At 42.9% G+C, this 14,528-nt stretch overlaps 2 protein-coding genes across 3 annotated transcripts; one reads left to right on the forward strand and one right to left on the reverse strand.

Moving 5' to 3' along the window:
* Window positions 1–1,766: 1,766 nt before the first annotated feature.
* On the reverse strand, window positions 1,767–10,160 carry ppm1g (protein phosphatase, Mg2+/Mn2+ dependent, 1G). Of its 2 annotated transcripts, none has more exons than XM_058089075.1 (14): window positions 10,142–10,160; window positions 7,838–7,974; window positions 7,632–7,701; window positions 7,359–7,444; window positions 7,143–7,272; window positions 6,956–7,067; window positions 6,445–6,650; window positions 6,177–6,361; window positions 5,968–6,114; window positions 5,270–5,372; window positions 4,726–4,857; window positions 3,846–3,975; window positions 3,167–3,266; window positions 1,767–2,862 (listed from the first exon to the last, which is right to left on the reverse strand). In XM_058089075.1, exons 2-14 carry the CDS (start codon window positions 7,946–7,948, stop codon window positions 2,659–2,661), a joined length of 1,716 nt encoding a protein of 571 aa, XP_057945058.1. In that variant the 5' UTR covers window positions 7,949–7,974; window positions 10,142–10,160; the 3' UTR covers window positions 1,767–2,658. The 2 variants fall into 2 exon arrangements, with proteins under 2 accessions (XP_057945058.1, XP_057945057.1); XM_058089074.1 differs by lacking the exon at window positions 10,142–10,160 and adding an exon at window positions 8,265–8,426.
* On the forward strand, window positions 9,114–11,367 carry mis12 (MIS12 kinetochore complex component). Its single transcript, XM_058089077.1, has 3 exons — window positions 9,114–9,206; window positions 9,389–9,829; window positions 10,153–11,367. The coding sequence occupies exons 2-3, from the start codon at window positions 9,440–9,442 to the stop codon at window positions 10,417–10,419; spliced, it is 657 nt and encodes a 218-aa protein (XP_057945060.1). The 5' UTR covers window positions 9,114–9,206; window positions 9,389–9,439; the 3' UTR covers window positions 10,420–11,367.
* The last annotated feature ends 3,161 nt before the right edge of the window (window positions 11,368–14,528 follow it).

Raw genomic sequence — 14,528 nt, forward strand, 5'->3', positions numbered from 1 at the left:
TTTGTGTGCAACGTGAGGGCACAGTTTCACAAATGAGAGCCAAGTTGACCAAAAAAAGACTGTAAATGTTGAGGAATGCTTCCAGCGCCCAACGACAACCTGCGATTGTGGTCTTTTTTGCACACTAAAATGTACTAGACACACACACACATATCTACAATTGTAGGTCTGGTTGGACACTTTCCTCCAGCAAGCATCAGTCAAGTTTAGGAGCCTGTAGACAGAATAACTCCCTCAACACACGCACGCACACAGCAGGACAATGTGGCCATTGAGTGCCATAGTAGCCATTTATAAAACTTTTGCACAAGAGAGACTTTTAATCAATACTGTCTTTCAGTGCCAGGAAATCTGAGTTTTAAACACATTTTTGGACAGTTAGCTTAAATTTCTTTGTTTTGAAATGGATGCCAGCCAGACAGGTGAGGGGTTTCTACATGAACAAAGGTGACTCAATGGGACCCACCACTAAAGCAGCTAATCTACTCTGGGAGGACAAAAACATCCTGCCTGTTTAAGACAAACGGAAGTGTGTGTGTGTTACTTTTTTAGAATCCAAGGACAGTAGTTTTCCTCTCTGGCTTTCTATTGTTCCTTATAGAGGGGAACAAAAAGTACAGAGGGAGGCTGTTTACGCTATGGCTCCACCTATTGTACTTTCCTTTTACATCTTTGAAATTATTTTATACAATTTCCTTTTAAGGCACTCAAAGAAAAAAAATGCTGTCATATATTGGCTCTCTATTTTCTGTGATGCCCCTCCAGGGGATTTTTTTTCACGCCTTGCCTGAATTGGAATACGATCAAGAACCTGATATATTTGTTTATTCATTTGTACAAACCATTGTATGAGTTGCTGGCACCAGCATTCTGCATATTATTTTATTCTGAATATATTTTTATTATCAAAACAGATGATAAAATGAGCGTTCCAAGCTAAGTTTATTAACTTCACAACATTTATGGCCACTCTAAATGTCCATAGGAATGAATTGGAGTGTGAATAGTTGTTTGTCTATATGTGCCCTGTGATTGACTGGTGACCAGTCCGGGGTGTATGCCACCTCTCGCCCAAAATCAGCTGGGATAGGTTCCAGCATACCCCCTGAACCTTGTGAGGCTAAGCGGCATTCATGTTTACAGTATTTTCTGGTTGCATGTGTTTTGTGTCGTGTGTGTTTTTCATTTTGGATCATTGCTGTGTTTGGAGCGTTTGTCCCGTCTGCCACCATAGGGATCTTCTGTCTCAATGAGGTGACCTTCCCTCTGCAGTTTCTGTTGCTGTTATTCAACCTCCTGTCACTCAAACATCTTTGCTGCCCTCTGCAGGAATGTCTATTCTAATGAACCGCAAACAAAAGTTAAGATCCCGACCTTTCACATCTCAGATGAGACATCACCAGCACATATTTTAATCTTGTACTGCTTCTACACTCCTATACGATTATTACCTCCACTAAGGATTTTCTGCTGCGTATTTTGAGTTCTCTGCTAAAGGTTGTGTCCTTTCATGGTTACAGATACAGATACAAAAGATACAAAAATAACATAACCGAAGTTATCTTGGCACCTTTTAATTATGTCCAGTCAGTCATATAATAGTTCAAATTTAAGGTTATAGTCAGACAAATTGAAAAACAGACCTTTGTCTGATTATTTAAAAAATTTATTTGTATGTACCATACTGGTGTCAAAAGAGGATGCACCAAAAATGTTACATTGACTTACAATTACTGTATAAAGAAAAAGCATTCTTTGTCTGAGAGAAAAAAAAAACAACTATGTACAGGGGGAAAGGGAGGCATGTGAGAAGAACCACAGTCACAAAGATTAATGGAATGGGGGAGAGGGGAAAAAAACTTTGATAGTTACATTGGACTTATAAATTGTACTCCTCAAAAACAAAATTGCCACCTTTCGCGGAGTATGTCATGAATGGACTCTGTTGGGGGAAAAAACCCTAAAAAATAAACTGTAGAAATTGTATTGACTTAAAATGTGTCCTAATCTTAAAAATAAAAAGTTATATAGGCTGTAATGAATGTTCTGGATGGACGTATTAGGTGTCGGGAAATAAAAAATATTTTCTTGCTTCCAAAAAAGTCAGGCAATTATTCTGCATTAGACATTTAAATGTCAAAGACAAGTAGGAATGAAGACAAAATGTGAGGGGGCAGAGAAGGAAATTGAATGCAGCAGTGAACTCAAACATCCTCTTGGTCACATCAAAAATGGTCACTGCTCTCTGCGTGCAGACCAATCACAACTTTTATGGCACTTAGCAGAGAGGCCCTGACCGCTTTATAACCCCAAAAGAGACAGTTTGTGCAGCTGCTTGGAGGGGGAGAGATAAAGTTGAGAAGAACAGAATCAGGAAGTATGCTCAAACTTCCATCTTGACAAAAGTGTGCAATAGCCAGGTAAAAAAGTTTTGCCGCCAGGAATTAACCTGCTACAACTGTAGCTTGAACAGAAAGACGAGCTACAACGGGGGTCTCTCTCATGCCTTTTCCAATGAGATGGAACGACAACATAAAGTGAGGTGCGCACTGGAGCTTTTGTCGATTCAGTTTTAAGGGTGAAGTGAGCGTTTGTGTGAGGTCGGAACTTCATTTTCTCTGCTGCGTCTACTTAAGTGAGCCCTGGTGACAGTTTTCTTTAGCTTTGCTCACTTTTGGCCTTTTTGCTGTCATTCCCGTTCTCTTCATCCTCCTTCTCTTCCGGGTGCCTCCTCTTCTTCGTGTCATCCGACTGGCTCTGAGCTGGGGAGGGGTGCGGCCTGAAGGTGATGATGATGCACGTCATGTTGTCACAGCCTGTCCCATCGCCAGATGTGTCAGGGGCCAAGCAATGGTCCAACAGCTGACCAGGGACACAACAAATTGCAAAGCAACCTTCATTAATTCTGGGTGGGTTGGTTGCAACAAAGCATACATTGAATATTTATTATTGTGGTTGTAGTTTGCAGTGGCTTACAACAGCAATTCATCATACTGAGAACATATGGCACCATTATCAGGTATCACTTTGACATTTGTTTTTGAATGTCCCTTTTCAATGCACTCAATCGTCATTGTAAAACATTTTAGATAACAGCACTTGTACTGAATCTCATTAGATTGACATATTGCAGCAAGCAATATTAGTAATAAATGTGTTTATTCACCTCCTCCACAATGGACGAAAGGGGTCTGGCAACGCCGCTCTGGTCTGGTTTGATCCTCTCACTGATGAAGTCAACCACCTCTTGGCTACTTAACACATTCCTGTATGGACAAATGTGGAATAGTGCTCAGCAATAGGTACAAGGGAAAAAAGTGCATTCATAAGTAGGGTGTCACAATACAGTCAGCTCATGAGACGATCGTGTTGATGAGTATTTCTATGTAAAACAGACTGCAGTAGATTAGTTTTATGTTTATGTTATGTTTATGTAATCTACAGTGATGCTTAGCGTATGCAACCAAGAAGTAGTGAATTTTCGAATTAAGACACTAGTATCACATGTTTTGATATAAGTCTTATGCAGTGATTGTGTTTTGATCTGTTAAATCGTAAGTAACTTTGATCAAACGTAGAATTACTACAGCTTCTGCTTGGAAAAAGAAGCCACGCATGGCAGGGAACACGAGTGCAGGTAGAATTGTAATATTTATAGCGTAAGGTTTAATGTGCGGTTCCAATCCTGCCTCCCACACACTGCCACTTCCATATTACTTATATGATCATTCACAGCTCCAGTTGCCCTGTGGTGCGAGACAGCTTTTAACAGGAAATATCATCGCTTTTCGATCTTGTGAAATCCCTGTTTACCAGAGACTATTTCTAAAGGTCCCAATCCTCACCAGATGCCATCGCAGGCAATGACCATGAAGTCGTGGTCCTCGTTGAGTGTGAGAACCTTCACGTCGGGCATGGACGAAATCATCTGCTCCTCAGGGGGCAGAACCTTGTTTCTCTTGTAGAAGTGATCACCTGAGATCAAAGATAGCAAAAAGCCATTACAAAACTGACCAATATGATCGATAATAAGCCGGGTTGATATTACTAGCTGATATTTTGCCATTTCACACAAGCATCGGCCCTTTTTAAAAATCAGAGCTCGACATCCATCTTTGATCTTTGAATTGTTGGTTGTTGCAAGTCATAACTCGCCGGCCAACCCTGATATCACATTTCAAAGCTATCTACTGCATTTCAGAAATGATTAGATAACCACATTTTCCTGTTCATTTTTAAAAATCATTTCATTTTTTAAAATCCCTTGTTAGCTAGCTCACGCAGCAGACATGGATTAATCAAACCAGGTGAAACCAATCCAGGATTAGTGCACGCATGCGGTTTCCTCAACTACACCCCGCTATTGATCACAGATTCACCATGGCAATCTTTCCCTGTCAACAGCAGAATTCCTCAAGGAGGCTTACTAGCAGTTAAAAAAGCAAATAAAGAGAAAGGCAACACCGCCACTGCCATGAGGCATAGAGAGAAAGTGTGGCCAAGTATTGCAGCAATTCTTTGACGGTACACAAATACACAAATCAGTGCGGCACTGAAAACATCATAGTCCAACTGGTAACGTCTATGAACCCTTTATTGCTGTATTAGCATATCCCCCTTACTCGCATGGGATCTCCTCACACAGCTAAATAAAAATGCATCTGTGTTGTGAACGTGTGCTGCTGATCCGTTAAACTACCTTGCCATGTATCAATATGTACATACCAATGGCTCTGGAGAGGTTGAGTCCCCCATTGACTCGTCCGTCCATGGTGACTTTGCCTCCAGCCTTTTTAATGCGAGCCAGCTCCACCTCATCCTCAGGTTTGTGATCGTAGGACATGTCCACAGCTTTTCCTGAGACCGAAGTAGGAAGTGGGGCATTACAATTGTTATAATGGCAGTCACTTATCACGGGCAATTTGGAATGCCAACTGTCGTACTACAGGGCTATCCACATGGAAACGTTTTCAGGTTGATTCAGCCTCTCATCCACACGGCAATGACGTTCTGGGTAACCTGTGATGCTATTTTTTTAAAACATCCTGGTACATACTACTAGAATGGTGTGTCATCTGGTTCCGTCTGTGTGTCTGTTGACATGTTGGTGTGTCTTGTGTATTACATCGTTTTGACTCAGTAATTCCTTACCATCTGGATGCAACTATTCACTGATCCAGGACAGTGTGAACGCAATTCCCCACCCCCCAAAAATTATCTGGAGCGTTCTCATGTGGACAAGGCCTACGTCAAAATACATAAACATTACCTCGCTCGGACACCACACAGCGAGAGTCTCCAGCATTAGCCACAATCAACTGCTTGCCTCGGATCAGAGCCACGACGGCTGTGGTACCGCTGTCTGAGCCCGGCTGAGGAAAGCCAACAAAAAAGGCAGACATAAACCCTTTGTAAACAACTTGCCAAAAGACATTCAGCATTTAAACAGTTGACATCATTGTTATCAAATCAGCTGTGTATAGTCAACAGAATATCATAATGTAGTGTGTGTGTGTGTGGGGGGGGGGGGGGGGGTACATATCGCACACACGCACGCACATTGTAATACCTGTGCTTGTGATTCAGGAAGATGTAGTCACCATGCAATTCAAACTGCATATGTAAGATATGTTTTGTTTACGCATGGGGGCAAACTGCGCGCTTATTTTGCAGGACAGTCACGGAAGTGTGTTCCATGTGTGGGTGGAATGTGTATTTACAGCTAAGAGAGGCTACTTTACAAAATAATAATTTAATTAATCTTATATATCCACCGTGGTGCTAAGTCATCAACTCGGCTTGTTTACATTTACCATTTCTACCGGTAGAAGTAATTCTTATCATGGGAAGAACATATACCGGTACATAAAAATATCGCTCAACCCTAATAAATATATCATATTGTGAGTTAAATATTATGTATCATGAGATTAGTGCATCACTCCAACCCTAGTGTATAAACAGTACCTCTTCCTTGCCGTCCATCCCTGGTAAACACATTCCCTCCTCATCTTCATCCTCAGAGTCTTCCTCTCCCTCTTCAGTATCTTCCTCTTCACTGCTGTCAGCCTCTTCATCATCTTCTTCTTCTTCATCATCATCTTCACTGCCATCCTGAACAAGAAGAATATCAGCTTCAACTGTCTCCACTAATTAAGTGGACAATGCTTCCTTACCTCTTCATCGCTGCCCTCCTCCTCTTCTTCCCCTTCCTCCTCAGACTCCTCACTGTCATCAAAGAACCTAGACTTGGAATCGCCTCCAGCTTTGGTGGATGATGAACAGGAGGGACCTGCATCTACCTCAGCCTTGCAGGCCTTTTCTTCCCCGTTGGCGCTTTTTGAGCCCCTACAATCTGATGCTGCAGAGAGAAAAGCCATTACTGTGGAAACAGTCAAATTGACCCACCCAACAAAGATGGTCTAAATCAGGGAGATGGTGTACCAGTGCTGCACAATTCCTCGGTAGCCGCTCTCCGACAGGCACGCAGACTCGAGCCACACGCAGCTGCTTCGTTGTCTTTCCCTGTACCGTTACTCTCCTCCTCCACCTCTCCGTTCGCACTCTCTGCCTTCTTGGGTGCGTCCTCACCCTCCCCTCTGTGTGCAAAGGACTCAAGAGGCTGGCCCGATGCCTTCTTAGCGGCCACACTGCAAGGTAAACAAGACAAAGAAGTCAGATGAGAGTACGAAACACAAACTTTGCTTCAGAAAATCATATTTTGAGGGAGTAGGAGAGAGAGCCTCAGAGGAGATGGTGAGGCTCACGGTGCCGCACTTGGACAACTCCCTGATCTACGTATATATGGAAATAATTCTGAATTCTAACAAGTTGAGCAGCATCCTGGAATGCATTGTGTGTCAGAGTCCAATAGGTGTCCCATATGGAATACAAGAGGATCAAGATGGAAAAACATCTCTTCTGAAGATTCCAAAGACAAAGACGTTCACTGTACCTGAGGGCAGCAGCTTGCTTGCTTGCGTTCCTATTCTGGCCGTAGCGCACAAGCAGCTCCTCAATGGTCATGGTGGCCTCCTCATGGAGCAGTGCTGCCTCCTCTGTGTCCACTGGGGAGCAGAAAAGATGTCAGAAAAGAAGTAATCGCCAGAGCTGACACAACGTGACCTCAATCTTGCACTTACAGTCATCCTCGTCTGCCACCTTTTTAACGGGCGCCTCCTCAATGGGACGCCAAGCGATCTGAGCCAGCTCTTTGATGACATCGTCTGTCGTGATTCTGCAGTCAATGGCTAGGAAGGCATCCTCCAGCGCCTGGCCAAAATACACACAAACAAAACCTCAGGACAACGCAACCGGAAAAAAATGCCACAGATACATTTTTTGGGCTCGCTTCTTGCCTTCTGCAGTTTGCCGTCTTTATAGGTCTTCTGCTCCTTGATGATATCAGGAAGGTACTTTGAACAGTAAAGAGCCACCTCTTCTCCTAAAAAGAAGGGCTATAAAATCTCAGTGACCATGATAGAAGGATGATATAACTAAACAAAGACAATAAGTTAATAATATTTTAGTATTGGGCTGTAGAAGTGCACTGAATTTACTTAACATTAGCTTGTGCGGGTGTGCCTAATGAGGTGCCCTATGAGTGGGGAAATAAACAACAAACGTCTTACCTCCATGTCCATCATACACAGAAAACATGGCGGTCTCCTCATCAAACTCCGGGATACAATTGTGAGCATCCTGTTACAAACAATCCCCCAAATACACAGTAAATCAACAATCGAAGGAACGTGCTAACACCTATACGTCCTCGTCCGTAACTCAACAATCTACACAAGAATCTCCATTTATGCCGCCATTTAGACGGTCGCCTTACCTCCATGGAAACACGCCAGCCCTGCATAGCGGAGAAGCCGTAGCTCATAGTGCCGTTGCCGCCATCAGAAGAGGTCTTGGTAGTGTTAGGTTGCGACAGATAAGCCCCCATGGTTGCCGGTTTCTCTGGCTTCACACCTGAAGGGAGAAAGGCAAGCAACACACATTTTGTTTAACTACATACGCAAAGCTTACCCCATTGGACGCTTATCTACCTTGTCAGGGTTGCTAGCTAGCTACCATTAGCATCAAAACAACAAAAAAGTGGATGCTCGTCGGCTAGCAATATCATCACTATGCTAACAAGAGCACAGCCGGCTAAAGTTCCATATCTTGACCCCTGCCGTATAAGAAGCTGCGTCCGAGACACATCATAGCTGACTATTAAACATAAATAAAGATAAATTGTGATTACAAATTGAGCTTACACACAAATCCAGGAGCGGACGATTCACATAGGAAAGACTACACGTGTGGAGGCGAAAAGCCGCTATCAACAGCCGAGAGGAGCACACACCGTGTCGGAAGTGCGCATGCGCTTGTCTCCCTTTCCTTCAAACAGGAGTGCCGGACTGCCTACGTCATACTGTTGGCTGTTAGCCAATAAGGTCACCATCGTCTTCTTCGTCTTCTTCCTCTTTGTCGTTTAAGCAAACTATGCTAGTGCAATACCGCCACTCTCCAGATATTAATTATTACTATGGCGTATAGTGTAAGTTCCCAAAGAAGAGTACACTTACCCCCAGTGTTGCACCAATTGCCATAGTGCTTCATGAATATAAATGAAAAACAATCAACACACAATTACGAATGTACCTGAACGCCTCACGGTGCAAGCACAACAAAGCAGAAAGGAGACAAGAGCATGAAGTTTGTAATTTCCCGCCATTCCAACATGAGCTGGAACCCACACAAATTTATCACAAGTTCCCATACTCTGAATTCTGAAAATCATTACTAATTACATTACTAGTGAGTGTGTACATATTATTACCCTTAGTGGGTTGGTTTATTCCACCCCCTGCAGTGCATTACAACCCATAAAAACTGAACTATAATCTCTTTTTCTTGATGCAAATTTGAAATCTAGTTGTGGCACCACAAATGTCACAGATACCATTCAGTATTGTACTGAGTTTCTGGTTGCTTAGATCCATCAGTAAAAATCTGAATATACCTGTATCCATAATGTCTGTCCATATGTGTCATAGGGGTACACAATCTTCCTTGTGAGTCTTATTTTTTTCACACAGGGGCATTAGAGGCATCAGAGTGAAGAGGAAAAATTGGAGAAATGGGCACTGTTCACAGATGGACCACGAGCAAAATACATTGAAACACCACAGCGATGACTAATTTCATTGGAAAATGTAACAATCCAGCCCTCTGTTTTTTAATTGATCTCACATGTGTTTTAAAAAAGAATGGTTTTAGCAATGCCCAAACACACAGTCACATAAGCCTCTCACGTCACGTATCCAGTACCAGTGACTATTTTATAATTTGCCGCTTGATGGCACTAGAGCTCAATTCATCGTTGCTTTCCGGTCAGATTTTGCCGAAGAAGAAGAAACAGCACGAAGCGGGAAAAGTATAAACAAAGATGGACGTCAGAGGAGACTCGTGTGACGATTCAGACATTCTCCCTTCGTCAACTTTGCAATTGTACGAGTCGCAGTTTTTCGGCTTCACTCCTCAGACGTGCATGTTGCGGGTCTACAGCGCCTTCCAGGACTGTTTGTGTGACATCTTGCCCATCGTGGAGAAAGAATGTGCCCGGCAACTGAGTAAAGGCAAGTCGAAAGCGACCGAAGAGCAGCTCCAAGTGCGCGCCAGGGAGTGTACTCTGAAGCTGCAACAGTTTTTAGGCGAGCGCTTCAAGGAACTGTCGGAGACAATGGAGGCTCTACTGGTTACTCGGTGTTTCTCCATACCGCCCAATGTTCTGCTGCCGGAAGATGACACCCACAGAAAACATCCTCCAGACACACAGGTGGGTCAACAACAGACCTCCAGACCGCAAACAGGGTGGGACATTGCCACTCACTACATTAAGTACGGGCATAATCCGATGAGTTACAATACAAGAGTTGTATCAACAAAATACCATTACAAAGCGATTGAAGTCAATTTGAATTCAATTTGAGTCTGATAGAGTCAGACTCCCTGAACAGATAATGACGCTACCCAAGTTTCCACTGTATGAAACCTGAATGGAACTGATCATTATTTGTTATTTTTAATCATTATCAATGTCTTTGGTGATGCTTTGGTTTGGAGATGACAAACCGTGCAACATTCCTACCCACTGTCCAGGAGATGCTCAGACTGGAGTCGTCCTTGACGGACCTCCACAGCGCTTACGAGGCGGAGGTGTGTGCCAGACAGGCTCTACAGGCCGAGCTGAAGGAGCAAGCAGACTTGCAGAAGCATCTGGATGACTTTCTGACGTGGATCAGAGAGCTTCAGGCCGCCTGGCTGATGGAAGGAAACAGCAGTTTCCGGGAAAGTTTCCAACTCGTGACTTCATCTGTGAAGAAACTGCAGGAAGCCATAGTGGAGGTGTGCAACAAAGCCCCTTGATGAACTAAATTTGATTGCTTTGAATGTTCCTCCCAAGACTTAGCAGTTCAATTCTACTCTTAAATGATTGACAGCAAGGTGGGAGCGGTAGAGGCATAAAATCATTGTCTTAATAATGTTTGGACATAATAAATCGGGTTTCTTTGTGCTAATGTTAACTGCACACAAGTGAGTTAACGTTTTAGTGACGCATGTTGTTGCAATATTCAGATGTCACCAACGGAGGGCGCAAGTGTTCACAATTTTTTCACTACTGTGAAGGATGCTGTTAAAACGACTGCTAAATCAATAGAAAACACACTTTCAAAATGAACTTGAAGAAAATGAAGACGAGCTTTATATTTTCAATGTTGATGTTTTTGAGAAGTGTGTTCCCGATTTCTAAACAAAAATGCACGGACTACACTAATGGCAAGTATAGTCCTTTTTAGCCACTAGGTGGCATCATCTACTTTCCAACACGGTAGCCTTGGCCCTACGCGACTGCCAAAATTAAAAACATTGCTTTTTATTCCCTTTTGCTTATTAAATGTGCTCTTTCATATGTTTGGTGTAATAAAAAAGGCTAAACAAGCTCATAATGGTATTAGCAGCATAAAGTATGATCAGACAGCTCGTTGTCAATCATTGTCAAGTAGAGCATATCAGCATTAAACTAGTGTCAGTGTTTTCAACTAGCAACGGTGTAAAACGATGAAAATGTGATTTATTTTGTGATTTATAGCCACCGCAACAGTTTGGAGAAAGTAAATGAACAACAACAGTTCAAGTGTAAACATTTGTTTTAGCCACAACATTCCTGGAAATGTGTGAGAGAGATCCAGATGGGACAGTGTGAGAATCAGCAAAGGGATTGTTGTCCTTTGGATTGGCAACATTTCTGGGTAAAGGTCTGTGCTCAATGGAAACAATTAAAGCAGATAGAGTTGGTATATTGTAGTTACCTTATTAGTGTCAGTATTTTGGTAGTGCAAGTTAAACCGGTTGTCAGAATGATGTACTGTATCGTAAACATACATAAAAGTATAATTTATAGGAAACTATTTTTTGTCAGGGTAGAATTTTTCTATGGATCAGTGTTGCAGACACCCAGTAGCAGAACGCAAGCTTTTAAATGTATTTTCTATCTAATATACTGTAAAGACACAGCTGTCTTCTGATCCCCCATGCAGCCTGTGTGTGTGCTGTTGCATGTATGAAGATGTCACCAGCGCAGCTGGATGCAGCTGTCTTCTGACTTGTGCTGGCTGTCAAGCAGTCTAAGAAGAAGACAAGAAAACCATCAGGCAACCTGTTCAAAAAGTGAAAGTGTTTGAAACTGAGGGGAATGTGGAGACAAAAGGTACAAACGGGGAAGGTTTTTACACTTAGTACACTTTCACACCACTGTCCTAAACAGTTTTTACACTCAGATTAGGTCGACATTATCAAAGCTGGTCGGGGAGGGGCAGTTTAGAGTTAAGACACATTTTGTCCATAGTCAAAAAAAAGGATAGGTTAACGTCCGAGACCTTCCGCAAATACTGAAAATTATGCTAATAATAGACACACCCCTAAAACCGCCTATTGTTTCCATTCTAAACCAGGGGTCTCAAACTCAATTTACCCGGGAGCCACTGGAGGTCGAGTCACGATACCTCAAGATACGATATGCAATGGCTCACGATAACAATAATCTCGATACGGTGATAGGGTTCAACTTAGATGGAAGAAAACATCCACACTTCACTTCCTGACTCAGGGACACCAAAAGTGTGTAAAGCACTTAATGTGTAATGCCTTGCCTTGCACACTGCCACTTATTACATTTTATTTTACATTTAAAACTTTCCCATTTGTACGTTGCTGATGGCATGAAAACATTCTTAATCTTTTATTTCCATTGGCAACCCTTCATATCCCATTGACAACAGTGTACTGTGTGTGTGTGCGCGTATACTCGTACCTGTTGGAACATCATGTGATTGCACCTCTGCATGTGAATGACTGCGTGTGTGTGAGAGAGGAGAGTGAAGACAGCATATGGACAGTGCCCTCCCTTCCTGTTGGGAGGGGAACATCATGGTTGTCTGTGAACTGCAGCTTGACCTGTGACCTCATAGGATCACACGTACACAAAGAAAGGGAGCAACACACACGTATAAAGCTGGATACCTACACACACTCAGCCGGCCAGCCAGCCAGCTGTCTCCAATGAGAGGAGAGTGACACTCAGCAAAGCAGACACAATTGTATTCTCGGGCTGCATGAATGAATGTGGAATTCCTTCAGATTCTGTTAAACCCACGTGTCACCCAGCAGGGAACGCTACACACACAGCAGACTTCTTCCTGTTCCAATCATCTTTTCCAAGTCACTTAAAACAGCTGTGAGGGTCTCGCAACGCTTCAGTGACCCAAAGGTCTTCATTTGACCTCATCTTGCCACACATGTGGCAAAAGTACAAAAAGACCCTTTTAAAGCTTACATTAATGATCCATGATAGATTCATTAAGAATTCTATCAATTGCATTTATTTGGTTGTTCACCATTGAAACAAATCAAAATCAAATCAACTTTATTTGTATAGCCCTTTTCCTGCAAAGACATGCAACACCAAGTGCTTTACAGAATTAAAAACAATTACCACAATTAAAAGGAAAAGCAATTACTAAGAAAGCCCCTCCCTCCCACCCTCCCTACTAGACACCCCCCCCCCCCCACACACACACACACAGTAGTAGAAGTAGTAGTAGAGACATGGCATGGCACTGAGGATCAAGGAAACGCCACCTTTGGGGCCATCCACACTGGGAGGAGCCGCAGGCCGTGCCATCAGGGGACCAGCACCCGGGCCCCCCGACTCCGACAGACGGGCGGGTCGAAGGAACCCAAGGATGGCACCCCCTCAACAACAAAATGGCATGCACATTTTTTGGTTGATTCATTTGTAGTTTGCAGTCTAAAGAACTAAACAACAGGAGACACACTTGCCGTAAGCTTTTGCCTACATGCACACAGCTCAATAAGACACTGGAATGGAGACAGGAGTTCAAAACCTCTAAATAGAGGTTCTCCCAATCCATTAGTCAGATTTCCATCTCTTCTCAAAAACAAGGAAAAACTACTTTCTTTTCAGTGATGCTGACTTACAATGAAATACAACTTTCAGTCTAGAACGTGCTTGTGTGTGTATGTGCTTGTGTGCATGTCATTCTTTCTCTCAACTCTTCAAACGCCCTCAACGACTAATCAATACAGGCAAACACACTGTGTTGACCCCTGACTTTTCAACTCATATGGGCTCCCAGGGGACTACAGACACTGCCTATATGTGGCATGTGGAAACTTCTGTGCATGCACCATTGGTCATCCATCAGTAGTCTTTTTCATGGGGTTAAGTGTTGGACAATCTAGCAAGCAAAACATAACTGGATTTCTCAAGGGAGGGGATAATGCTTGTTGGATGAGTCATTCTTAGCAGTATATATGTATACTGCCATACAAGCTGTACACTGACTACTCTAAAGTATATCCAATTTGACTTTCTATAGTATTGTAGTTATATAATACTGTACTGTACTAAAAATAGTTGCTAAATGTTAGAGGTGCATTCAGTTTTGCGAGATACTGTTTGTCATTCTGCAGGCCTTATACTTGTCAGAGTGCACGCTATTGATTGCAGAAACTGCAAGTTAGTGCATATATTCAGTGTATATAGATTATTATTAACTGGGTTGTTTGTAGAGATGAACCTTCAGCTGGCGAAATGTGTTCTTAGGTCAAGCTTGTACATCACATGCAGCGCATTCTCTAACCGTATCATTTTTGTCTCTCCTTTCACTCTCCATCCTCACTTCCCTCCCTCCTTCCTTCCACATCCAGCAGACAGAGGGCGGATGCAGGCAAACACTTCCTCTCCACGAAGTTACTTCCTGTCTCTGGGAATCCATTTCCTGTTCGCTCTGACTACAACACCTTCAGCTTCAGTGAGTGTGTGTATGTGTGTGTGTCTTTCCCTTTAAATAACAGGTATTGGCATGTGTTGGCTGTTACTGCACTCTCTGCATCGGTCATCATATACAGTATGTCACAAAAGTGAGTACAACCCTCATATTTTTGCAAATATT

Source organism: Doryrhamphus excisus, chromosome 12 (assembly GCF_030265055.1).
Source record: "Doryrhamphus excisus isolate RoL2022-K1 chromosome 12, RoL_Dexc_1.0, whole genome shotgun sequence".
NCBI lineage: Eukaryota > Metazoa > Chordata > Actinopteri > Syngnathiformes > Syngnathidae > Doryrhamphus > Doryrhamphus excisus.